The sequence below is a fragment of the Poecilia reticulata genome, chromosome 20 (assembly GCF_904066995.2).
Source record: "Poecilia reticulata chromosome 20, P_reticulata-male-v2, whole genome shotgun sequence".
NCBI lineage: Eukaryota > Metazoa > Chordata > Actinopteri > Cyprinodontiformes > Poeciliidae > Poecilia > Poecilia reticulata.
This window is the reverse complement of record NC_088849.1, coordinates 12,339,658-12,366,857: the sequence shown is the minus strand read 5'-3', so window position 1 is coordinate 12,366,857 and position 27,200 is coordinate 12,339,658. Positions and strand designations below refer to the sequence as shown.

Genomic DNA, 27,200 nt, shown 5'->3' with positions numbered 1-27,200 from the left:
GATCCATACGCTCTGTCACTAAGAAAAGGCAGACTTAAAGGGCATATTTCATTGATCGTTTTTTTTTACAAGTTGTGTTTCCAATGATAACTTTCGTTTAAAGGTCTAAAAAAAAAAAACGAGCTGAAAATGACTGAGGTCTCCGGCTGAAATGCAAGTTCTTATTATAAAGTGTTATGTGGCAATTTGTCCCATGAGGACGAGGAAGGCGCGACGGTGAGCACCATGGAGACCTGAAATACTTTCTCTATTAAAACAGATGAGAAGGCTCTGCTGTGGAAGCCATAATGTGGACCAAACTGAAAATACTGACTAAAGGTCTGGTTTCAAAAGCGCTCACTTAGGACTCATATGCTTTGGGAAACAGTGAAAAGGATAACTGTGATCCAAATAAAGATTTGTTTTGATGCTGATTACCCTGAATTGGTATGAAATATGCCCTTTAAAGCTGTGTAAAGAGGTGGCTTTGTTATGAAAACCAACCGGATCAGACGAATTGTGCAAGGTTCTTCTAAGATGCAAGACAAGATATGGTTGGAAATACCACAACAATTTGATCCAATGAAGTCAGTGTATTTATAGGATTAATTCATACATATCAGCCAACTTGCAAAATACAGGACTCTCCCGACTAGGATTTATTATCCTTTTATTAAATTGCGCTGCAGTACTGCCCACACCCTGTAGGGGGGAGCATTGTTATGGCGGGGAAGGATGGGGAGCCAACTTTTGAGTCACTGAGGAAAAATAAGAGCAGGAAATGAGGTAACAGGGCAACAGCTGCAGTTTAGCTACTACAATGTTTCTATAGCAGCAGGAGAAGAGCAGCAACACATGACTTCATAGCAACTAGACTGTGCACAGACAGGACAACATTGACACACATTCATACACATACAGACAAATCCATTTCACAAATGGGGACACTGGGAGCACATATATACATCCAGACATAGACCTCCAAATCGCAATAAACATGGGATGCACAACTTGACCGACTGGGACACTTTATGGGTGACATGAAATGACACATGACAATGTATCTATGAGGCTGAATCCAGAGAGAACAGAAGTTGGAGAACCCAGCACCTAGGCTGATAGATTTGCTGCAGTACTGACTACAAAAGCAATGCGTATGACTCTTAGGTGTGTGTGCCACTGATATAGAGAAGAAAACGGGAAAACAGAGGTGAATATCAAAAAAAAAAAAGAGAGAAAAGGAGGACTGCTGAAGAGGCTTACAAAGCTTTTCCAGAGCCTTAAAAAATGTAATCTACTTCTCTTTTATGACTTTGGTAACAGCAATAACAATGACCACCGATTCTAGACTGAACACAGCTCTTTTCATTACGCCAATGGCCATTAAAGTTGTCACGGCAGTAGGCCTTTGAGACAAACGTGTTAAAAATATCCCTTGGATCTTAAGGCTGCGATCTAAAAAACCCCAAAAATAACTATACTGCTGCTATATCAATATGGTATTACATTTATGTAATATTACTTAGATTTTGATGCATTTCTAGAGTATAAAAAGTACATCAAGCTGACATTAGCTGGGTAATTAGCTGGGTTATGTGCTCTGGTGGCTAGCCTGCAGGCCGCTGCTTTACAGTCATTCCCCCCTAGCTTACCAACTGTGTCTTTAAAACGGAGTTGGTGGGGCTCCTTTAGTTTTCTCATCATGACTGTCCATGTTTTATTATATACTGTACATTATATCCCAGTAGCTAAATACTGCTTTACTGGAAGTGAACATAACGTTTAACACCGCCTTAAGGCGCCTAGTGCTCAGCATAAGGCAATGGGGCATGGCGGGATGGTAAGCGCCGTTTCACTTTTTGCTTTATACAGCAAAAGAAAATGCCAGTGCTGTTGCCACTTTTTAAAAAATGATTTTATACAGTAAATATAAAAATGGTTTGATGGTAGAATTGGGTAACTTAAAAAAAAAAAAAATCCCAAAAATACCTTGGACATACCTTAACAACGGTAGAAGATACTAAACACTAAACTGTCTTCTTAGACAGTCTAACTTTACTAAAGTTCTGTTACTCTGTTAAGAAGAAATTAGCATTCAATGTATGACATCAAAACAAATTAGCTTTGATTGTAAAGCAACACAAAATAATTCTGAAAAATAAAAAGTGAACTTCAATTATTTCTGGCGCTCAGGTGTTTCAGATACATGTCGGTGGAACTGAGTGGAAATAAAAGTGTCTGGCAAAACAGAGGAAAAAAGTTGACTGTAGATTAATGAAATACGTGCATATTATGGGCCTAAAATAACGGTGACTTGGTGTGGAGAATACAAAAAATAAAAAAAATAACCAGTTGCAAAAATAAATAGATATGTCGTATCACAGTGACAAAAAAAAAAAAAAAAAAAAATTGGTTTAATAGATCATGCCTGATATATGAGCCCTGGTTCTCTTACATCTCTTACGTGTTTCATGGCACAGTAAAAGCGTGTGGCAATCCGCAGTGTTTGCAGCCTTTGCTGAACGTTACCAGATTTTTGCCGCGGGGGCACATCCTCTGGTGGGGGTGGCTGCTAGAGAAGGGGAGGGTGGGGTGAGGGAAGGACGGAAGGGATGGAGGAGAAAGGAGAAGAGAAGAAAGAAAAGAGGAAGGAAGTTGGAAGTAAAGGCAAAGTGTTTCAAATTTAACAAGAGCACAATAGTTTTGTTTATTTTTTCTCATGGAGGAGGGTTGGAAAGGGCATCACGCGAATGATCCGTGTGGCACTTTCATGTGCTGACTCCAGAAGATCTGTGAGTCTCCAAACATGCTCCTTCAGGAAATAGGGTAAGACTTAAGAAAGATAGACATAAAGATTGCTCCTATTAGTTACACACTTTATAGGATTATTTCCCAATGTCAGACGGATATTCTTTACAAGTCTTTCCAGCCTGTTTTTATTGGTTTTCTAACCTTTTCCTGCCATAAAGCTTTCACAGAGAAAGGAAGCAACCTGGCAGAGCAAAGTCTAAAGAGGAAGGATCTGGGCCTAGGTAGAGCAGGGAAACAACTAACTATATATTTGGTATTCCAAAGATCTGCAGTCAGCTAAATTTCTGAACAAGTGCGGTACTATTTCTAAGAGCGTAAGGTTTCTATTTAAAGGGAGACAAACATAAGGCAGCTCACATTCATTTTCTCAAAGTAGAGCCATGTGCCTTCAATGGAGACACCAGCTGGTGCTGCAGTTGGGGAGAAAAATAACCTTACCGAAAGGCTGTGTGGGCTGACACCTTAAGGAGAGTCAGACAGCTAGCTAGATATAGAAAGCATCCTTTACATGGAATAGTGCAATAAAATATCCTAAGGACAGCATTTATGTGGCTCACCGCAGGCAACTGGCATGAGCTGACACACCTGTCAAAGGCTAGTTAGATGTAGATTATGACCTAGTTAAGTTGCTAAACAACAAATCCTCCACAAACACTATGAAAACATGTCAGTATAGCCAGTTGCCGTTTCTGCGACAACCAAAACCAGAGGCAGCAGCTACAGGAACCACAACATTCATTTCACGGGAGAGAAAAGCCCAAACGTCATACTGTGGTATGGCTTTAACAGAATACGTTGACATCGTGCAAAAGAATGACGCTGATGCTGACACACATCGAAATGTGCTTGGAAATAACACCACTTCATAAAAGGATGCAGAAAATTATTAGATACCATGCAGCTGCATGCGTGAGGGAGGGAGAGGGCCATGCAGTTTGGAGAGAACCGTACCGTGCTGTGCTTGTTGTTTGTGTGTGTGTGGTGCGTCCCTCCACATACACACAGCGTACTGTCATGGTGAAGCACGTATCAAATGGCACAATGCAAATGATTCTTGATCTTAGTGGCGAGCTGCAGTGTGTGCGACTTTGATGTTAGTCAGAGTGGATGTTAGTGTAATGCTTTGATAACCACTTGAAAAGTGCAACATCTCTGGATAGATGTGGACAGTAAGTGCATATGAAGCCGTGTCATTGTCCTGACACATCCTACCTACGCTTCATGCCTAAACCTTTACACTTAAGGAATGTTATTACAGCACGCCCCACAATTATTGACACTGCTAAATATTAACCTTGTTTTGAAGCAGAATTAACTTTCTTTTGGGTACATTTATTTTTTAACCCTCCCGTGGTCTTCAGAGACGGGGTCAACTAAACACCACAAGCTTTTTACCCTGTGTGTGGTCGAGCAGGGTGAGGGTTGCATTAATCCATCGTGCATTTTTAAAAGGTTTCTTGTTTTGTGTCTCGTTTCTGCAACTGACGGTGTGACGGATCACCCACATCACCTTGAATGTGTCCATGGTTACAATTATAGCAATATAATATAGGGATGAACAATGAAGAGAGAAAAAAGGCCCAAACACTCATTGTTGGAAACTTGATGCAAAAAGTAGCAACTTAGAATCACCAAAGCTACTAAATGACAATTTACATCATAAATGTAAATAAATTGAGTTTTGCTAAACTTTACTGGAGCAATGGGCTTCAAGTTATTGTATTGAAAAAAGAAAGTTGCTCTAGGTGTTTTATGTATAAAATAAGTAATAAATGTAACGAACTTCATGCCATCTTAGGTAAGGTAGATGATATGTGATGCTGTGATCCTATTTTGCTTTGGAAACATTAATGATACCATGGACACTAAAGCAGTTCCAAAAGCTTCTCAAGTACTAATCCATTTTGAAAGAATGTGTGACATTGGCAAACAAAATCTAATTGGTCAGTCAATGGGTCTTTGAGCTGTGTAACTAAAAATATATGGCCACATACAAATGGTTAATCGAAAACACCATCAATCTTTGGTAATGATTTAGGTCTAAACTCCGTAGAAAATATATGTGGTAAACTGAAAAAGGGAGGGTTAAAAAGGACTGAGGACCTAGAGAGATTTTACAGTGATGAACGGTCTCAAACTTGACTTAAACTTGTGGAAAGCTAGATATTATATATTTAAAAAACCCTATTAATCAGGATATAAAATTTTTCAGAGTGATATTATGATACTGCTATAAGAAAATAAACGCCTCCACACTTTTCACACCTTATTTGTTAATAATTGTGGAGAGTGCAGTAAGTATGAACTTAGTATTGTGACTTTTGACATTTCTAAGGGTATATTAACCCAATTATAAAAAAGCAAAAACCACAACAAAAAAAAGATTTCTTAAATATTCCTTAATGAATATGATGCAAACGTCTTACCTGTTTTGACACAAATGCATAGTGTTGTTCCTTCATCTCTATTGCTAGACAGTAAACTGTATTTCATAGACAGACAGCTGTGCTGCCGAGAGAAAGAGGTCACACAGTGGGGCTCACGTGTGTGTTAATTCCTCAGCTGCTCTGGCTTTCCACTCGTTTGTTTTAACCCCGGTGATGTTTTGTTTTCATTCCTCCAGCTGCAGAGAGCTAAATTTAGTTAGGAGATTCCCTGAAGTCTTCTACGCTTCAGTGCTTGGTGCCCAACAACTCAAGCTCCAGTAAAAAAAAAAAAAAAAGTGGAAAGCTCACAGCACTCAGGAGGAAACGGTGGCTACCTTGCACAACCAACAGGGGGAAAAAAAAGATCCTACTAAGGACAATCATTCCCTTAAAATAGCCCTTAGCCATAGCACCAAATCACTGATGTATGAGATGTAGCAAAGAGCTCAGTAAAAAAAAGCCTTTAGTGACTCTCCTATAACAGTTTTTGCAATTTCTGAGGATTATTTTGTGAAAAACACGTTCAATAGTCAAACTCCTTCAGTAGTGTCAAAAACAGAAACGATTCTCCTCATATTTCCACACAACGTATAGACGCAACCCAGTCAGGTACACACAATCACTAAACATGACTATACAGAAAGACTACTCAACTGAGACAACATCTGACTGAGAAAAGTTCCTTAATCGACATAAACCCAGACATACACAGTTTCACACGCCTCCATCTTTCTCACAGACAGCAAGCAGGGAACTTATGTGAGCCGCAGAAGCAAGGTTAGAGGGGATGCATGTAAATCAACGGGACACAAAAGGCATGCAGCGGCTAGAGAGGGGACAGAGGGATGAGGTGGGTTCTGACTGAGAGGAGATGGACGTTTTGCTGCTGTCATTTCCCACCCAAAGGAAGCAAAGGCAAACACAGAAGCGGTGTTCGTCCGTTTGGGCGATGACAGCGGGCTTGGAACTGCTGGAAGCTGTGTGGATTTTCTACAACACTAGAAAAATGCAGGTTGTTTTCCATCTCATTCTGTTATTTTTCACGTGGCTTTGAACTGACATGTAGCTCAATCAGGGCAATTGCATAGTTTCTGGTAGGTTTCTGTAATTACTCATTAAGAAGTTTTTTTTTTTTTTACAAAAGCTTCACTGGTTTTAAACTAAGCTCAACACAAAACATAAAGAACGCTGATTTTGTCTATTTTCTGTAGGTTGTAGCAAGACTAAGTAATATTATTGTAATAAATCTTATTTATTTCCCCTTAAAGAGAATCATGTTTGTAAGGAAAATGAATTTGTGGGTTGAGCAGCAGAATTGAGGATATGGGTTGCTCTAATGAAACCCTATAAAATCCTCTCTGGTGTGGTGGAAGATCGTCCTCGACGTAAAAACAAGACTCATCCTCACTGAAGGCCATTTCAATGCAGAGATGAGATTCTGCAACCGGGGGATTTACAATGTCTCTTAAGCACTGGGATTAGGTTGGGTGTGCCGAAGTGACTAAAACAACCACTGGATAACTTGCAAAAAATGCTGATTGAGGAATGGGATGCCATCCCACAGCAGTTTGTGACTAAGCTGGTGACCAGTGTGAGAAGAAGGTGCCAGGCTGCATAAAATGTTAAATTGCCAATATGGCCCAATTCTTCAAACTTTAGTCATGAAATCAAAAAATGGACACTAAGGCTGGGCGACATGGTTAAAAATAAAATTTGTGATTTTTTTTGGTCTTGCTTTCTTTTCTTAAAGATTATAAATTATAAAATAGATATTTTAAAAAAATTGGCTTATTTCAATCAACCCTTCTGTGAGCTGTACAGCATAGTATTAGTTCAAGCCTATGAGAATTTTTCACATAATATTAGCAGATTAAAAACTCAATTTTACCAGAAGGCTTGAAAATTACGAGAAAACGTTTTAATGAGGAAAATGCTTGAATAATAATTTTTTTTGTTATTTTTTGTGCTTGGGTTCTCATAAAATTACTACTTCATTCCCCAGTTATTATGATTTTATTCTTGCCTTATTTCAACTTTATTATCAAATGATTATTTTTGTAATCCTACAATTGTATTTTTATAGCATTATGACTATTTTCATAAAAAAAGGAACTCATAGCTTTATGCTTCCTCTTAGAACCTCAGGTCAAATTCCAAATAAATAGAAGCTGTAAAAAAAAAAAAACGCCCGTCATGCCTGAAGGCAGGCTTTGGGTGTGCTAGCGTTACTCCGAACTATGGAAACCCAGGGAGTGTATTGGTAAAAAAGAAATCCACATTTCTAAAGATTAATTGTCTAAAACCAAAGATTTGATTAACTGATAAAATCGAGTCATCACCCAGCCATAATGGACACCAAACAATAGTCAGTAGCAGAATAGTTCAAGGTGTGTTATTTTTGTTGTTGTTGTTTTTACGTTTTTGGTGACGTTTAGAGCGATCAGACAGAAAACTAGCAAATCCAGCCGTATGTAAGGGGAAATAAACTAGTTTTCCAGCTGTAGAAGGTATCTTGCCAAAAAGCCTTGTCACAGCAAAAAATACAAGTGAATGTTTAATGTTTTTGGCAAAGCAAATCAATTCTTTCTGAAGCATATTATAAAGGTAAAACAGGGCTGAGAAAATAGTACAAACACATTTGTCTATGTTTAACAGTTGGTTCTGGCTCACGGCAGGTAACTGTACCTTCTCCTTATCACTGGCCTCCCTCGCTACTGTGGAACCCTGCAGAAAGAAAATGAACCACTGTGAAAAAACAGTTCTAACACACAATTAACAGGTAGGTTAGAAGGAACAATAATTAGACCATAGTATTTTTTTTATCTTCATTTGCTTTTTAGTATACCCTCCCCTCTTACCTTTAGATCATATTTTTTGTAGACGGAAAGGCGGTGGGAGAAAACATTGCGAGTAACAATCATGTAGGTCTCGTCTCCGTCCACGGTGAGACGGTACATCCCCAGAAACTGAGGCAGTAGGGTGTTGCCATGGCACTCCACAATGAACTACCAAAGGAGAGAGGAGAATACAAATGTATGGTGCTTTAAGATCACAATGGCTCTTTGCAGTGCACACAAGTAGGCTGGAACAAAAACGAAGAAGAAAACACAGCAGGAACCCTTTAAGAGCTTTTTTTTGGTTATCAACTTTGAGGTGATAAATGGATATGAGGGCCACGGGGCCCTCATGTCTAAAGGCTCTCATAGGAAAACTGTACTCAGTCCAATTTTATTTGAAAAATTCTTATAAAATAAAGCAGTAACAGACAACATCAAAAATGAAAAATGCTAAATAAATGTCAAATGACTGCAATTAATTTAGTTGTTATAAAACAAGAAAAAAAGACACAATATTTATGGAATTTATAGAGAGCTCTTCAAAATATGTAAAAAAAAACAAAAAAAACACAATAATTTTGTTTTTTGTATAGTAAAGTAATTTTTACCTGATGATATTTCTTTAAAATGTTGTGCATCTCAGCCACATCCTCACTGCTGATGGTTTTGATGACATAGCGCTTATCATAAGAGGTATGAAAGCGGGCCCCGCTGCGACCCTGGGCCTCGCTGTTCAAGGGAGCGCTGCGAGTCAGAGAGTTCTGCAAAAACAGAACAAAGGTGGCAAAGCTCACACAAAAGATATAGTATGATATAAAGATATACTATGGGAAATTTGAGGTTTATATTAGATTTATACTCCTTACATGTTTTGTGCACCACAACCACATATTTTTGTGTATTTTATATGAGAAATTGGCACAAATATGAACATAATGAAGCTAAAAAGCAAGTGAACATGATTTTCTAATTACATACAAATAAAAATCTGAAAAGTGTGGAATACATTTGTCTCAAGTCCCAAGCCAATACTTTGTAGAACCATTTTTAATTACAGCTACAAGCCTTTAAGGGTGTGCCAATGCCAGTGTTGTATACTTTTTGTCAATGACAGAGGAATCTTAGAATAGGTCTTGAAGTCTATACTTGAGCATCATAGGGCTCAAGTATCATAGGGCTAAAACGTATCAATTGTCAAATCTTGTCAAAGACTTTATTAGACATAGGTCTGGACTTTGACTGGGCCATTTAAATATATAAAAATTCTTTGAACCAAGCCATACTATTGTGGCTCTGCCTGAATGTTTAAAGTTGTCCTTCTACAGCAGTGACTCTTCACCCAGGTACCAGGTCTTCTGGAGCCTCCAACATGGATTCTACCACAGATGTGTTTCACCATGGAGAAACGCATCACAGTGACGTACAGACCTAGTTTTCTATAAATTACCCAAAAAGTCACATTTTGGTCTCGTCTACTTTGAGCACCTGCTTCACATAAAATCCAAATAAAATGTATTGATGTTCGTGGTGGAAAAAACTCCTCCTCCAACAAACTAGATAGAGATATCAGATCTAAAACGTATCCTGACATATTCTAACGATACAGATTGGACTATACGACTGAACTTTCCGGTCCATAATGTCTGTCATCCACCTTCGACTCACTGCTTCCCACGCAGCAGTCTGAACACGCGAGATTCTGACCCCTGTACACATGGAGGCAAACAGCTGCTGCCCAGACTTTGGAGTCCAACGTAACATGATCCAACATCTCCTGGCACAATCCCTCATTCACTAGGAATTCCTCACCCACCAAATCCTTTTCTTCTCTAGAAACGACTAGAGAAATGCCTCTTCAGAAAGATAGAAAATTATAGATGCATACTATAGAATGATTTCTTAGAGTTGTTTTAGTAGGTCACTCTATATACCACCACCTGGGTTTTTCTTAGCAAATGGGGGGGGGATATTATTACATTTGCACTTTAGGGATTCTTGAAAATATTTACTTGATATTGTTACAAACTGAGAACTAAGAAAAGACAACAAAACAAAACAAAAACAAAAAAAATACATAAACTTTACACTTTAACCCCATAGGGAAGCAATTTAGCAAATTCTACTCTTTATTTAGACTGGGGAGCTCCCCATTCACTCCAACAACTGAATCCTAAAGTAAACATTAAGGGAGGACAGCTGCAGTGCACTGGAACACAATGACCTCCAAATACTGCCAAATCACTGACTGCACTGGGAAATGGAGGCTTACTGGGAAAGAGAGAAAAAAAAAAAATCAAGGAACTGCAAGATTTGGAGAAAAAAAAAAAGCACATTGACAGTATTTCAGGGAAGATCTACAATAACTGGCAACCTCCAACTGATTCAAACACATTTACACAGGGATTAAAAAGAAGAAATGTGAAGTCTGTTTATACCGAGAAATCCTGATCGTCAATACCGAACCTCTCCCTGAGGTTTCGGAACACGAGGGGGCAGTACTCCTTGAATTTGAAATGGCTCGGCATGTTCTCCCTGCAAACACAGAAACAAAACAAATCAGGAAACACAAAGAGCTTCAAAGAGATCTTCAGGTGGTGCAAGTCTTAAATGTGATTCTCTTTAGCCTTGCAACAATTTAAGGGAAGAGAAATATGTCTAATTACATTGTTGTAACATATAAAACACCTTACTTGTTAAAGAGGTGGTTGTCCACTTTAATCTTAGAATAGGCCTTGAAGTCATCTGGCATGAGCATGATGGGAACCTGAACATGGCTCAACTCGTTTATCTGTGCAGAGAAACAAAGAAGGTCAACAGGTCAGCATACTTGTACTAGAAGAAATGAAACAATGTAATGGACAGGCTTCCTGGTTTGTTGTCAGGGAATGGACATACTAAAATTTGTAACATATGTTTTGAGGCATTATTTCAAATGTTTCCTTCAAATCAAGAAGAAAACTTTCTGTTATGACCAACAGGGAAAAAATAGTGAATAGTGAGTAAAGAAACAAACCTTTTGCCAGAACTAGGGTAACCCTGACAGGAGAGAGATGAACCTCCAATAACCCAGGGCTTGTGACACATTAAAAAGAACCAAGAGTTGGAATTCTGAAAACTATATATAAAAAAAATAAAAGCCTCCTCTTTCAACGTATAAAAGCATTTTATGTTGCCACATTTTAGGGTTCAACGGTCATTTTATCAGTAGTTAGTACAAAGGTTGCCTTTTTAACATATTCACATGACCAAGTACTCATAAATCCTGATGATTCTAGAAAGATGACGATCTGAGAATGACATGATATTGGTCAGGCTGTACTCATTTTCAAAAGAAATATGCTTTCTTACTTTGTCAATGACCCACTGATCAAAAAACAAAGGCATCAGCCTGGCCTCAGACCTGCACTGGAGTGGAAAATGAATGATTATGCCAAAACATACCTTCATCAGGTATAGAGCTCTTGATTTGATAGTAGAGCTATCTTAAAAACCAAATACTCAAATCATTGGACCGGTGTATTTTCTTTCTTTCATATTTTAATCAAAGCACAAAGACTTGGAAGCTATTATTAGGTCTTAGATAAGCGCAAAGAGTTCAGGCCTGGACCAATCCCCTCGTCTAAGCTCTTGGTATTATGAGAAGTCTACAAATGGTGCCAAAACTGTTGAAGTTTAAAGGTGTTTAAATAGACAGATTAAAACAGGTTGGAGACATCAGAGTAACAAAAAAAAAGACCTTCAGAGTCTCATTAACATTTAAATAAAGTATGAGTTAGCCAAGTGGGTAAGAGGCATGAGGTGCTGTACAACTGAAAAATAAATCAAATTCATTCTTTTAGCCTGTTTTGTCTGCTAGGCTAAGCTGTGTCACACTACGTTAGGGCTGGGCGATGTGGCTGCAAAACATCACAATATAAGCGTTTCATATCAGTTGATGTCGATAATTACAGATTCATTTTGTTTGTTTTCAAAATCTGAAATATTGCCAAACTGGTGACGTGAAGAAAAAAAATTGATAAAAAAAAAATCAGGTTGATTTTTCAATAAGTGGTGACATTACAATTAGCATTAGAAGCTGCACAAAACTTTCTACGACTCAGAAATTTCAAAATTGTGCAATTTTGGAAATGACTTTTGAAGTTTTGGTCTAAATTAGAGCTTGACAATTAACTCGAGTTGCATTTCGATTTAGATTTTTGGCCCCAAACATTCACAAGAACGTCATTTAAAAAAAAAAAAACAGCGATTGTTAAAATTATTTTTGTTACATTATGCAATGTAAGTACACCTCTCCTGTTCTTTAAATAAATACTTCCAAATTCAACTATTCGATATTCACCTAAATAATACCGATGAAGATATTTTTCCATAGTCCCCCCCCAAATCAAAAATTCAAACCTTAAAAATGACATTGATTTTATTAAAGCAGACACAGACAATCACACCGAGTTAGACTTTACATTCAATGACTGCATATTTACAGTAATGAGTCAACAGAACGGAACGCAAGGGGACACTTGACATCCTGGCACACTAATAAAGCCAAAGGGCTTCAAACACTTACGGCCCCTTTCAGGTATTTCCACTTGTAGCTGGCTCTGCTCCACATTGCTGCATTACGTAGACCTGACATTTGTTATGACAGCAGGCACAGCTTGATAAACATATGATGTGTGTGCGCTTGTCTCTGTGCATATTTCTTTGTGGTGGCCTCCAGGCAAGAATGCTGGCAGGTTGCTGTATTTGCTATCTATTAATAACCTCACATTTCAGCAAGCATTTATTTTTAAATATTGGTGATCTGAAATTGCTCCAACATTCAGGCCTTTACGAGTTTTAACATTTATTTACAGAACCCAACATTGTTCATCATTAAAACTTAAGAGCATTTTGTTTTGTGCTTTTGATGCCAGACTCATTTTGACAAATTTACATTGCGGATTTATTTAGTTTTAACAAATCATCCATTCTTTCGTTCACATTCAGATTTTAGTTCTTTAAGAGAGTCGACACTGTGCCTTATTGTCATTTATGATCATGTTAATTTGTCTCTTCTGCTCTTTTTCCAAGGACAGTTAAAAGCAAAAGTACAATTTTTGATTTGGCTCAATGATCACACCACTCTCAACTGAATGTAATCATAACTGTGGGAAAAAAACACCAACTTCTCCTTCCTGGCCTAGCGTTAAAATGCACAGTGCCATATTGACACAAAAGCTTCAGCATGACTGTTCACATCTCCCGTTAAAGTCCATCCTGAGTAATCAGATCTGAGTCACTTGCTCTACATGTTTGTGACACATTGAATTTATTGGCTGGGTGAGCACCACTACACGTTGTTAAACCAGCTGCAGAAAAAAAAAGAACATCACACTCGAAATAAAACAACTGATCCACATTGACTAATTTTAATTTGATCAGCTCTGATTCATGATTTGCAAGTCAAACACTGTTTTTTCACCTCCCTCTAAACCAGAAAACATAAGATCTCCCACCGTTTTCAGTCTAGAAAAGACATTAGCGGGCAGAAGGCAGTCCCTCCGGAAGTTGCCATGTAGTGATCACAACTATTAATGTTAATTTGCTCATTGTTCGAACATTTTGAGCAGGGTTGAAATTTTCACCAGTCATAGCAACTTCTCTGCAAATCTGACCAATCACCTTAAAGTTTTCTGTTTCCTTCTTTCCTGACCAATCATTGCATTCAGCTGAATTTTGACCAATCCTCCAAACCCCCTTCTAAATTAACTTCCTGTTTAAGACGTCTCTTAAAAAGCTTAAAAGCTGAACCTGCAGGATCAAACAATGTGTTATGGTAAATGGTAACATTTGCCTTTTTTGTTTGTTTGTTCGTTTATTGCAAAAACCATTTTGAGATGTTTTTCCCCCCCAGAATTTGCTTATATAGTGTACACAGTTCATGTTGACATCAATGACTAATTATTCTTTGGCATTTTGAAAACTTCTCACAATAGGTTTTTATTTGTATTAAAAGGTGTAATTTCGATAAGAACTATGTTAAAATACTGTTTTTCCAGAAGGTTATTTGCAGCAAGTATAACTTTTTTTGTAAGACAATATTATGGCAAAAATAAAGCTTAGAAAATAGTAATTTTTGAAAAAGATGCTGCAAAATCAGTCATTTATGCTGCAATAAAAAAAATAGCAACACCCTCAAGGAACTGATTGTTATGCAATAAAATAATTTAAAAAAAACAATTTTTTCTGACCAATCACTGCACGCGGCTGTGATTTTAAATAAATAAAATTAAAATAAATTTGATTAAGGTTAACAGCATATAGCATCTCCTTCACTTATAAAGCATCCAACCATAAGATAAAAAAAAACCGTGGAGAAAGCGAAAGAGAGTGGCTAAAAAGAAGAAAGTAAAACTGAACAATAGACAGCAAGGAACAAAAGATATGGAAATGAAGACACTTGAGGGTCGGAGTCAGCAGATGCCATATCCGAGTATGTTTCAGCACCCTCGTGTGACAGGCACTGACGTCACGCTGGGGGTTATAAAACAGATGCACCCTTAGTACTCAGAAGGGAGATGTCACCTAATCAACAAGGCTCGGTTTTACACATGAGCAAAGACAATGTCTAACAACATACACAGCCTGAAGTACACAATTCTTGACATAAACAGGAGAAGATGTAATACTACAATGAAAATATTTCATAAAAGAAATGGCACGATTCTCAACACTTAACAAACAAAAAAAAAGCCTCACATCTGCTGCACTGACTATTTTTGTACCATTACTGATTTTAGTAACAAATGTCCCCATTTCTTCCTTTGAATTTTTCTACTTCAAAAACGTAAAAAGGGTAGCTTCAGCGAGAGTCTTTATTGAAATGATAATTTAGGTTACCATGCTTCTGCCTCACAGTTAAGACTTTGTTTTGGATAATAAGCCATTTTTCAAAATGAAGCTGCTAAACACTGTTTAATGTTCCTCTCTGAAAGAAATAGAAAATTATTATGGGAAAATTATTTCCATCTGTAAATAACAGTAACAGTAAATAATATCTACTAGTGGTTTTTATTTTGAGGAGAGCGGCTTTTACGTTGTGCTTTAGCACACGCCTGCGTGTCTTTGCGCATCCTCCTGCAGTTATCAAACTTGCAGACAAATTTCACACCACCACTTCCTTCTTGTCTCCATGGCAATGAAGACTGGTTTTCCGGCCCTGGGTGAAGCAACTCTGCTATGTTGCTCCATTGGACAGGAAGTTGGTGAGAAAGAGCATGCTCAGTCAGCACATGGCATAACCTTGTTTTTCTGAATGTTGACTTGACTAACTTTCAGCAGATGGCACCTTGCAGAAAACTGCGAGGACAGAGATAATACATCTTGACACAGCAAACAAAAAAACCAGGGCTGGAAGGAAACATTTGAAAAAGAAGAGGAAATCTATGGCTAGATGAGCTTTATTCTGATCATCTCATTCATCATCTCCAAGTAGAATTTTCCACTAGTAAAAAGTGCACTCCCAGTTCCTACTAAACTAAATCTACATTACATAAAGAAGTCAAGAAGTAGTAACACAATTTCGTCATATTTTGAAATGAACAGTATGTGTAAATTTAATATACTACAAGCCACACGACTCTACATCTAATATGAAAAATAGCAGAAGTTGCTGTATCCGTATTCAAGAGATTTCTCTGCAGATACTCTCTGCAGTGTGACGGTGTTAAAACTGGTTTTGACACATACAGTTCCTAAGTGTTGTAGATCTTTTTCAAGGAGCTTGCATGTGAGAACAAGCAGTGTTTGAAGCATTCACTCTGGGGAGAATTTGCAAAGTTGTTCTCTCGAGAAGATATTGGAAGAAAAATCAGTGCATGAGACATTTTTTATTTTTTAAATTTTTTTACAAAACTGTTCCACAAAATGGCCACAAAAGGCAAGCCTTGCCTTACAGCCACCTCTGTGGTTTAGCCAGCCACATCCTACATAAATTAATCAGTACGGCAACACCAGAGTGACAGAAGCACAGGAGATCTGAATGGAGCGCTGCAGACTTTGTCCACTTTACACCTACTTGCTAACTCTGTTACATCATTGACGTACTTGTAAACACTCCCAATGCTTGTTTAACACGCATAAGGTTTGAGAGGATTATGTAATATGTGAACACAACAGCTATTCTTTTCAAAGATTTTACTTTAACTAAGCCAAAGTGTCAGAAAAATAAGTTTTTTGCTATACTGTGATACGTTTTACCCAGTTGGATGTTGTGGTAGATGTTTTTTGTTTTTCTTCTTTGTGGAAGTGGACACTACCAAATACCTCACCAAGCTGCCAGCTTTTTAACAGAAATTAAGAAATCAGATGTTTGAAAGTAGCTAACCTTGAGTCCTTTCCATTCAGCAACAAGATGATTTACCACTCCAAAAAGTTTTGTTATGAGACAAATTCCAATTTGGGGTTGAACAAAAAACAAAAAAATCTGATCTTTTTCTGATCTGAACTCTGAACTTTTGATGCTGTTACTAAGAAAAAAAGACTAAAAGTTTGCCATTTTCACAATCAGAGTTGTTTAGATTGAAACACAGAGTTTTTAAAAGGAAAATGTTTTCCAAAACATCCCGTGACATGTCTGCAATTCACTTAGACTGGATAAGAGCAAGATTTTAAACGGATAACAGTAAGGTTGAGTGGAGTAGCTTCATTCAAGCTGTGCTATTTCAGCCTTTTGGGACATATACCATTTATATACTTGATGAGATTGGAAATACTCTGGAAACCATTAAAGATCAACAATGTGTTGGCAGTACATACTGACACTCTTGTTTTCAGGCTAACTGTGCTGACACCTAATGCAAAATGCTGAAAACTGTTTAAAAAGCCAACCTTTTCATTTTGCCTAAACTTTAAAATGTTGATAAAACATTGTTTTACAGAATTTACTTCATCAAGGGTTGTTTGAACAAAAAAATGAGTATACACCAGACAACAGCTTACAGATGGAAAAGTTTTTAAAGTGTGTGTCTAACCATAGAAGAGTTAAGATTTATTTGAAAATGTGGCGCCAGTGGCGACTAAAACATGAAAGTACTCTAGAAGTTGCATAATGCTCAACCCACAATAATCAGCAGGGACACCAACATGTCAAATGGTGGACTTGTCATGTTTCAATCACAATTGCGGTAAAACAGAACACAAACTTTGCAGCTCTAGAGCTCATGTAACTCATACTCAACTATCCTTGAGCAGACAGACAGTTTATCACATGCCTCCAACTACTCATGTAGGCTATTTGTGACTTTGTATGAAAGTGATCTTTAAAACTAGCCAATAGATGTACAGAAATTCACATTTGATTCTCACCAGGCTCATAAACTAAGCAGCTGACAAAGCCATGACTTACAGAAGCCTCAAAGTTTTTTTTCACTAACCACAGAGTGGATGTCTTTAGCTGCACCTAATGAATGTACTTAAATGGTTTATAAATTACTTTAAGTGTGCAATGTGCAAAGGTGGAGGGATGGAAAACGTTTAGGCAATTAGATAAAGAATAGGGTCTGTGAATGACAATATTTTGCTATTCTACTTCTTTTTTCTTTAACTCAAAAACACTTCAAATCAAACCGCATCTCAGATTGCGTGTGAAACTTGGTAATCAGACTTTGTCACAAGAAACTGACAGCCCTGTTTCCTGTGACTGGGCTTAAAGCTTAAAATGAGATCCTTTACCTCATTTCACTTTTACGTAAATAATATAGTAACATCAATAATCTGGTATTGCCTTGGTTTAGTATCTATATTTTCAACTATCAGGTTCTAACAGTGTTTACTAAAAAAAAAAGTGCTAGCGATTTCTGACTCACACTGAACAAAACAAAACTAAAAGTTAAACACAGAGTGTTAAATTGTGAGAAAATAAAGTATCCCCAACTCTACAACCCACAAGGGGACCATTTATCTACCGGATGAGACGGCAGCCAGAGTGTTTTAATCTGCCTCATATTTATTTAGTGAGATACTGTCTCAACTTTTTCTTTAGCCAACAAGCAACAACAGTTTGAATGTTTTTACATCATGGTTATTTTGCCCCTTAACCATTTTGTACTTGCCATTTCATATATGGACCATGCACTTGAGAGGATAGACCAGTCATGGAGCTTTTCAGCAATTGTTAGTATTTAAACAGAAAATGCGTTCTGGCATATGTAATACTTTGCTCTTGTAGAACAGGAGCTTCAACAATCTATTTAATTTCTTCATAAACATCAAAGTAAATATCTTAAAGACGATTTATCAAGTTTGTATCACTACTCAGCTTCATAGCTACCACTCTAGGGCTTTAGGCAAAAAGGCTTTTCCTGTCTTCCTGCCATATTGACAAAATTCCTCCAAACAATACCTTTGCTTTTCCCTTTTTGACTAAACGCCATCAAAGGCTGAATATACTTGTTAAATTATGGGAGATTAAAACTTCAGCAACTGGCTCATCTTTTTGGTTGGCATTTTGGATTTAGCCATAAAAGAGATGGACAGAGTTGTGTACCTGTGTCGCTGATGTCCAAAATTGTTTGACAACTTGAAGAAAAAAAACATCTCAGTTTTTATCCATTTTGACCCAAATGCTTTAGTATTATTTAGTGTCAATTACAGAAATATTAATAACTTTATCATCCCTTTGACCAGTAACACTTTTGATTGTTCAGCACTGATGCCGATATTTTGTATTAATACTGTAGTGCTTATGTTATGTGCTTATGCAATATGTTGAAATTACATAATGCCTAGTTCACAAAGCCAGATTTTTATGTGGAATTTTGCCGAAAATCTTAAGAACGCCTCAATTATCGGGATAATGTTAAGAGATATTCCTGCCATGTGTTGTGTATCTAGAGGGATCTCGTCCACTTGGATGGACGTCAGGACCACTCCAATCTAAAATCAGGGTTATTCAACATGTTTTATTATCTTGGTCTGTGTTCCCCGAGAAGAAATGACAATGCAGCCTGTTGAATGTGACATTTAGCCAATCAGAAAGCAAGGTGAATCTGTATGTCTTGGATTCAATCTGTATGTCTTGGAGCTGAATCCAAGACATACAGAAGACAAGACAGCTGCCAGGGTGCATCAAAAAGTCCGGCGGACCTTGGAGACATATTTCTTTTGTTCTTTCCTCTGTTAAATATAGTTCAGAAACTATCGCCATTGCTTCTTCTAATACATCATGTTTGCTTATTCTGAACTCACTTTTTGTCTCAAGAGTTTTTATGAGATTTCCTGTCTGACATCTGAATGTTGGTGAGTGAAAATCAGTTTGTAGGCTCGACACGACACACTGTGCAACCAGACCTGTTAAGCGTAAGATCTTTTTACCATCTCGTGTTGTCTTTCAAAATTCAAGTCCTGAAAATTGGTCGATAAGTTTAAAGTCTTTCTGTGTGAACCACAGCAAGTTGGCATTAAGTCAACTTTATCAAAGCGGAAATTTATCCATGCTTTTACAACTACAAACATTTCCTCCTAGCATAGATGCAGTCTGATGCTCAAGAGAAGAAGGATCTTAGACAATCTTTTATGCAATTTCAACATATTGCATAAGCACTGTCCCTCAACTAATTAGGAAGAGGTGACATTCACACCAGAGGAAAAAAAGTAACTGCCTTAGTATGTATGAGTTCTGAAAGGAATGCACCTTCCGATTGGGTATTTAGCTCTTCTGGCCAAACCTGATTATTTAATATACCACTTGACTCAATTTTAACAAAGTTATCTGCTTTCAGACATATGTGAGAAAAATCTCATTTCCCCTCATTCTCTGATATATGGCAAAGAAACTGGTTTCAATGCCATGTTCAGATATATGGCACTGAATGTGCAAAAGCCCTGGAATAAATGGAACGGTACTCAATTCTCATTTTCAGATCAGGCCTCTATAAAAAAAAAAAAAGGTTGATCCAAGAGAAAATGAAACTACTACCCATGGTAACAAAACAATGTTTTGAGTAAGTAGATACAATTTAACACATGCCTCCAACAACTCATGCAGATATATGGATTAGTGGAGCACAGTACACAATGGTAAAAAATATTGTTCTCTTATTTGAAACAAAAAGGAAGTTTAGTCAGCAGGAACAAAAACCCCTTTAAATTAATGTTTTGCTGTGGGACTGGAACAACATCAGAAGATGTCTTTTCAGTCTTTCCCTCAGGGTATCAGGAAGTGAGGTATCACCTTTTTTTGTTTTCTTTACCCGGAATCAGTAGACATATTAATGGTGAGTCACTCCAGAAGATATTTATAGTAACCTCCATGCAATACACAGAACAAGACTCAGCTACCTCGATTAAGAGAGACAAAGGAAAGATAACATAACACCCCTCCTCTCTGTACCAAGATATGGTAATATAAAATCTGCTGATCTGCTAGGAAATTATTCAGCTGAAGAAAATTTGAAAAAGTTTTATTATATGCCAGTAAAAGCTTGTGTCTAAATATGGTAAATTATTTTTTTTTATGTTGGTGGATTCATCCAAAGATTATAGAAAAACTACTGTGAATTATGTATGAGATATTTGTATTTTGTTTGCAATGTGTCAAAATGTGAAAACAACTTCAATTATCTTACATACATTTTTCTGCCAACATAACAATTGCACCAGTTTTTATAAGACCAATTTTATTGGCCTAAAAGCAGTCTGTGGGGTTTCTCGTACTTAAATGTGTTAGGCAAGTGACCAATCGCTTAATAAAGTGTTATCCATGTACTGATGTACAGGTTCCATAAATGCAACCTCCTCCCACAAATCCAACTAGCCAACATATCAACTCCTAAAGCCATTAAATTATCATAATTTACAAAATCATGCAAAGTTGGCATTTTTAATGGACTTTTAATGCAACATTTAGAGCAGGGGTCACCAACTCCAGTCCTCGAGGGCTACTGTCCTGCAACTTTTAGATGTGTCTCTGCTCAAACACACCTGGATCAAATAAACTGCTCATTTCCAGCCTATTGCAGAGAGGAATGAATGCTGGTGAGGAAATTCAGACATTTTGAAGCAGAGGTGAATCTAAAAGTTGCAGGATGGTAGCCCTTGAGGACTGGAGTTGGTGACCCCTGGTTTAGAGCAACTTTGCATTAAAAGGAACTCGAAAGAGGGAACATGTGACCCCTGTCCTGGCCTCACTTCACTGGCTGCCTGTATATTTTAGAATTCATTTTAAAATTCTTATTTTTGTTTTTAAATCACTACATAATCTTGCCCCGGCTTACCTCTCTGAGCTTCTTCACCCCTACGTACCTTATCGGTCTCTCAGGTCAGCAGATCAGCTGCTCTTGGAGGTACCGAGATCCAGGAGGAAGCTCAGAGGGGACAGGGCTTCCTTGGCCCAAAGTTATGGAACGCCTTGCCTTTGCAGGTCAGAGAGGCCCCTTCACTGTCCACTTTTAAATCTCGTCTTAAAACCCATTTATTTCACTTGGCTTTTAACACCAGCGTGATCTAGTTTTAAAATGTGTTTTTGTTTTTAAACTGCAAGAGTTTTTTTTTGTTCTTTTTTTTTGTTATGTTGTGTTTTTTTACTGTACAGCACTTTGTATCAGCTGTGGTTGTTTTAAAGTGCTTTATAAATAAAGTTGGATTGGATTGGATAAAAGTGTCATTATTTACCGAATGACACTTCATGACAACAGTCATAAACATTCATAAATACTTATTTATGTTCATGACAGGTGTTATGTCATGTTTATGACAGTGTCATGTCAGTCTTATGCACACCCCTTCAAATAAAGTGTTACCCAGTGCATGTTTTTGCATGTTGCTGCAATCTGGTTACATTCTCAAGCCTCACCCTGAAATTGTTCCATTGCACTGTCTTGTTATTTACAGACTGAGGTTACTTTTGAAATCACTTTAGTGTAGTAAGTAACCCTATAATAATGCCTTCATTAGCCTTCACACCCTATCTCAGTGGCTCAATCTGGTGATTTGATTCAGAATGCCAGTTCCTAAAGAAAGCAAGTACTACTTTCTAAAGCGAAACAGCAGGAGATGTAGCCTAAAGGCATGAGAAGAAAAGGCGCTGGTAGATTCCCTGCTCCTGCAATCCAAGAGAACAGTTTGAACATGCACACACTCCTAACATGTGCCTCTTCAGCACAGTTCTTAAAAACACAACACGGTGAAAATTATTAACTTTAAATGAGCCTTCATTGGGACAACTTTGTGTTTCTAGGCATGTGTGAATAAGCAGTGTTGTAAACTGGTGTATTCTTTATTCTTTATTGGTGTATTTTTTTTAAGTTTGCAAATCATACAGACTGCACATTTAAAGAGTTTTGATAGAGAAAATGTAGCTACCTGCTTTTTATTTATTTGCAGGTTTGTCTCATTTGGTGTCATAAGATCAATATCCAGATCTCTCCAGAAAGCAAACTAATACTGAGCAGCAAAGCTGTACGGAGTAAAACCTGCTTTGAACCTTACTTTGCCCCCAGGCTTAACACCACAGCCAGGTGGACAGTAATCCAACCAGACTACAGCTTAGATAAAGAACTACACCTTTGAATCTTCAGAGCTCTTGGCTTTACATACATGAGGCTATTTTGAGGATGTGTAATCCAAACCTAAGTGTAACCCCAACACAGCACCAATAAGCACCTGCTACTAAGTGAGCATTTGTGGGGCTAAAAAAAATTTTAAAATAAAAATTAAGCCAAATCAAACTTTTGCCAATTTCCACAAACGAGAAACACTTCAAAGAATATGCCTCTGTTAAGAATGCTCTTAAATATTTACAATAATGCTATTTTATAATAATATCTTCCATGTTTCGTCTTCTGTGTCAGCAGCATTAATAAATAAGACTCTCACCATGCTATCATCTAATATCCATGGCATGGCTGATAAAAAATTCAACAGTGTTCTTTGAAATATGTCTTGTTTGAAATTTCAATCCTGTGAGCTCAATTTTGTTTAACTTTACACATATTTTAGAAATAATTTTAGCTGGCAGCTATAATATTTTAAGCAACAATTTAGCTTGAAACATCTTATATTTGTTTTTTTCTGCAGAGAATGTGAATAGTATTTTTTTAGAGGAAAGCAAAATAGTTTGCTATAAAAGTACCATGCATAAAACATACAGGACATAGTTTACAAAGTCTGATGTGAATACCAAATTATTATCACAACTACGCCTGTCACAATAACAAATTTTGCCATACGATAAATTGTCCCAGAAGTTATTGCACTAAATTATAATATCGTCATTTTGGGAGCAATTTCCAGTAACATACTAGTAATGGCAAAATAACACATGAACAAATTCTCAAAGATCAGTAAACTTTAGATTCTTATGAACTGAGAGACATTCTAAATATCTAAAGTAAGTTAAACAACTTGTCCTTCAAAAAAAGGGGGGCTAGTTAAGACCAATGCGCCGGAGTGAAGACCTTTGTCATCCAGCGTTTGGTTGAAAGAGAGAGAGAGAGAAAAAAGACAAAAATAATAAATTATGCAAGTGAAAATTATTGAGTTTGCTTTAATTTATCACGCAATAAGTTGGAGAACTAACAGAAGCAAAACAGCCTACTTATTTTAAAAGGACTTATGCTGCATTTAATTCAGTTGTTAGGACTTTTTGGTTGCATGTTGTGAAAGCACTAGTCGCCACAAAAAGGGATTTAGTTCAGTTTCTAAACCTTCTGCAATCAGATTGGCCTTTTAGCCATGTTAATATCATAAACTGTATTTGAGTCTATGTGGTTAATAATGGTGATGTAGTTCACTGCACTGGGCTAATATAAGGGAAACCACAAGCACTTAGTACACTCAATAAAAAAGAAAAAAAAAAAGAAAGTCATTTGTCGTTTCCGCTCTAAACTGAACTTTCTATTGCTCATTTCAGTGTTCATGAAAACTTCTAAATTTTGCATGGGAGGGCCTCAGGCAGGACATTTTTGAAACAATGTACTCATGTGCTGCAGATTAGTACCTATTTAGTAGTAGGTATTATCAATACCTACTAGCAGGTAGGTATTGATAATACATTTGCATGTTTTATACTGCACTTATGAATTTTATACATCCAGCAAATTATACTACTGCTGTTGTTCTGGGTACAGCTTCTGAAGTCCACAGTGATAAGCCTGACAGAAATTATTCTAATTCAGCAACTTCCCCATTTGAACTGTTATCTACTATTAATCCAATATCCACTATTAAAAGTGGTTTGAAGCCACACATATCTTTACTGTAAGTTTTGCTACAATGATCTGTCTAGTAATTTGAAAAAAATAAAATAAAATAAAAAAGTGATTTTTTTTTTCTTTCAAAATTCACTCAGCTCACTGAAATATATTTTGTTACAGCTGGTCCCAATTTATGATCCCTCTTGAAAAAAATCTTCCTGCTCCTTAAAGCTTCCAGTTTTTTTTTTTTGTTTTTTGTTTTTTCAAAGCTTCCAGTTTTGAGGAGCTATTGAACATAGACATCAACATTCAAGGATTGGTACCTTTCATTATAGCAATCCTTTAAAATTTAATTTAAAACCAAGTTAAATGCAGCAGGTTAACACACATTAAGACGTATCTTTCTTTATTCAAACAGTTTTGCTTTCCTTCCGTCATCTCTGTGCGACAATCTGCTTAGCTTCAAATGCGACACAATAATTGCGCTGTGATGTCAACTCGAGCAGCCAACAGAAACACAGAGACCTGTTGAGGGAAGCTAGACCATGGAAAAAGATTTAAATCCCAAACGATTCAGCTACCTTCTGTCACCTGAAGTATCTGCTCCAAGACCAACACAACTACTTCAGACTTTGGTCACAACGTTGTCGGACACGAGTGAAATCAGTGCACTACATTGCAAGAGTTTTTCATTGTAAATGCAATGACGACGTTTTTTATCGTACAATAATAATTTATGTCGGTACTGTCCAATGTGTTTTTGCAAATACTGCTTATTTGCAACGTAAATTAGGAGGAATGGGATACCCCAATGTGCCCAATGGAAGCAATATAAGAGAGTTTTCCAGCACAACACTGATGGCTAATGCCTCCAAGCTTGGTGTATAATTTGAAGCATCCCTTTTAGCTTCGGTCTATTTCACATTTTTTAAAAGAATCTGAACTGTAATTAATGATCTCTAGTTCAAAATCTAAAATACTTGAACTAGTTAATTCTACATTAAATAGAACAGCTTGCGATTGATCACATTATTCCATTTCTTCATTGCTACGTTTCTCCATCTACATCTCTCTATCTGAAAGAGAACATTTTAAATTTCTTGTCCTGTTTTTCACATGTTACATAACAAAAGTCACTGTTTTTCGCAAAATGGGTTTTGTTTGAAAAGTGGACGTGTGCTCCAGCAAGGGGAAGAAGTTTTCAGAAGTGGGTCACCCAGGGAATCAGTTGTGAAAGAACCGCCTCTGATTATCAAAAACAATATCAGTAAACTTTGAATTAGGTGCATCATTTCAGTATGTTAAAAAAGGAATTGAAGAACCTCTGAGATTACATGCCTTGTTTGGTTTATCATCCTTGTTGTAGGGCGTATTAACATATTTACAATGGTGCCAGATATACGTGTATGCTTTCTGACTGTAAAGTTCTTTTCAGTCAACATTTAGCAAAAGCAGAAAGGAAATCAGTGATAAGATGCCTTGCATGGTCAAATGTTCTTTCCTGATACAGAACTATACAGGCTTGTCCTATATATGCACAACAGGAAGTCAAAGAGGAGTTAACAACCCAAGCAGGCAAGCACATTCATTTCAAAGCATACATCAGCACTGAATAATTCCTGCAATACTAAAGCTTCATTACTGTTACATCTCAGTAGATTTGCCATACAGTGACACTGACAGGAGATCTAACCACTGGAGTTATGTCATCACGTGTAACAACACAAAGCCTCGTGGTTTTGACAGCAAATGTGACTTAAAGTGGAACATCAAATAGTCGACGGGGGGGAAAAAATAAGTGTGGATCATCATCAAGGCATTAGACGATCTGACTTACCGAGTGATTGATCCCCCACATGAGCACGCTTAGCAGAGGGTCGCTGGCACGGAAGAGCTTCACTTTCTGAGCGACGAAGTGTTTCTTCTTCGTCTTCGTTTTGCTCGCAATAGATGCGGCGATGCTGGCCGCCGAAGCCATGTTTCAAGCAAACTGGGTGGTTGCTGCAGTCCGTCCGATGGATGATGTGTAGAGAGCGTCTCCGCTTGAAGCTGGCACTGTGGCCTCACGATGTAGTAGTGTTAACACTATTCATTTAGCCACCTAACAAACCGAATGGGCCGAGTGTTCTTTTAATGCCAGCTACAGTTTGGGTTCCGTCTTAAGAAAGGATGAGACAAAGCTAACAATGCTGGTCTCCTGCACCTAAAGCCGTCCTCCGCCTCCCTCAGCCCACATCAACACTCTTCCTTCCTCGACTCGTCTGGAGCCCTCACTGAGCTGGCGTTAGCATAGCTAGCTACACGGGACAGCAAACACTAAGTGTTAATATAGTAAAATAGTAAATATAAAACACTGACAACTGGAGAAAGGGTAAATTCCCGTGGGAAATGGCGAACAAGCTAGGTTTTATCTGCAAAAGGGAAGATTAATATGACAAATGAATGCCGCTAAACGACTAACCAGGCAAACAGCTATAGCCAATCCGACCTTCGGTGGCCATATGACGGTACAAAGCAGAAGCAGGCTCCGCCGCTCACTGCCGCTTCGCTACCGTTAGCTCGCAAGCTAACCAGCGCTACTACTAGCCAGCTTTCAAGGTCCTCCTACGCGTTTGTAATCAGTCCGAAGAGATGACAGGGGCGTATCCTGTCATATCCATGCGCTGTTCGAAATAAAACACCGACCAGCAGATAATACGACGTTAATGTCCACCGGAGGTCAGCTCCAACTACGCAGCACTGATGTTCATGTGTGCTGCTGTCAAATGACAGCTCGACGGATGGGAGGTGACAGTCCGAGCCGTGCAATGTCTGCTGCTGCGCTGATTCGCCGCACCTCCCTCTCTTCTCACTCATTCTTCCCCTGTTCTTCACTAGCACATACTAGTTTTTTATTTATTTTTTTTTTTTTTATATATATTCCTAAATTAAAATTAATGTTTAACTACACACCAAGCATTCCACATTGTGTGCTT

The 27,200-nt window shown here is 37.6% G+C and overlaps 1 protein-coding gene across 5 annotated transcripts in view; it reads right to left on the bottom strand.

Annotated features, from left to right (window-relative positions):
• The window catches only part of pip4k2aa (phosphatidylinositol-5-phosphate 4-kinase, type II, alpha a), a 32,439-nt gene extending 5,384 nt beyond the window's left edge, over positions 1-27,055 (bottom strand). The window contains exons 1-7 of one of the 5 annotated variants that reach the window (XM_008438571.3): positions 26,063-27,055; positions 10,744-10,841; positions 10,489-10,585; positions 8,662-8,814; positions 8,075-8,221; positions 7,902-7,940; positions 2,444-2,551 (exon numbers count right to left, since the gene is read on the bottom strand). In XM_008438571.3, the coding sequence (XP_008436793.1) occupies positions 2,444-2,551; positions 7,902-7,940; positions 8,075-8,221; positions 8,662-8,814; positions 10,489-10,585; positions 10,744-10,841; positions 26,063-26,203 (783 nt within the window). In that variant the 5' untranslated portion in view covers positions 26,204-27,055. Of the gene's footprint in view, positions 1-2,434; positions 2,552-7,901; positions 7,941-8,074; positions 8,222-8,661; positions 8,815-10,488; positions 10,586-10,743; positions 10,842-26,062 lie in introns of all 5 variants that reach the window. The other 4 variants (XM_081601520.1, XM_008438570.3, XM_017301941.2 and 1 more) reach the window with 4 other exon arrangements.
• Between the last annotated feature and the right edge of the window lie 145 nt (positions 27,056-27,200).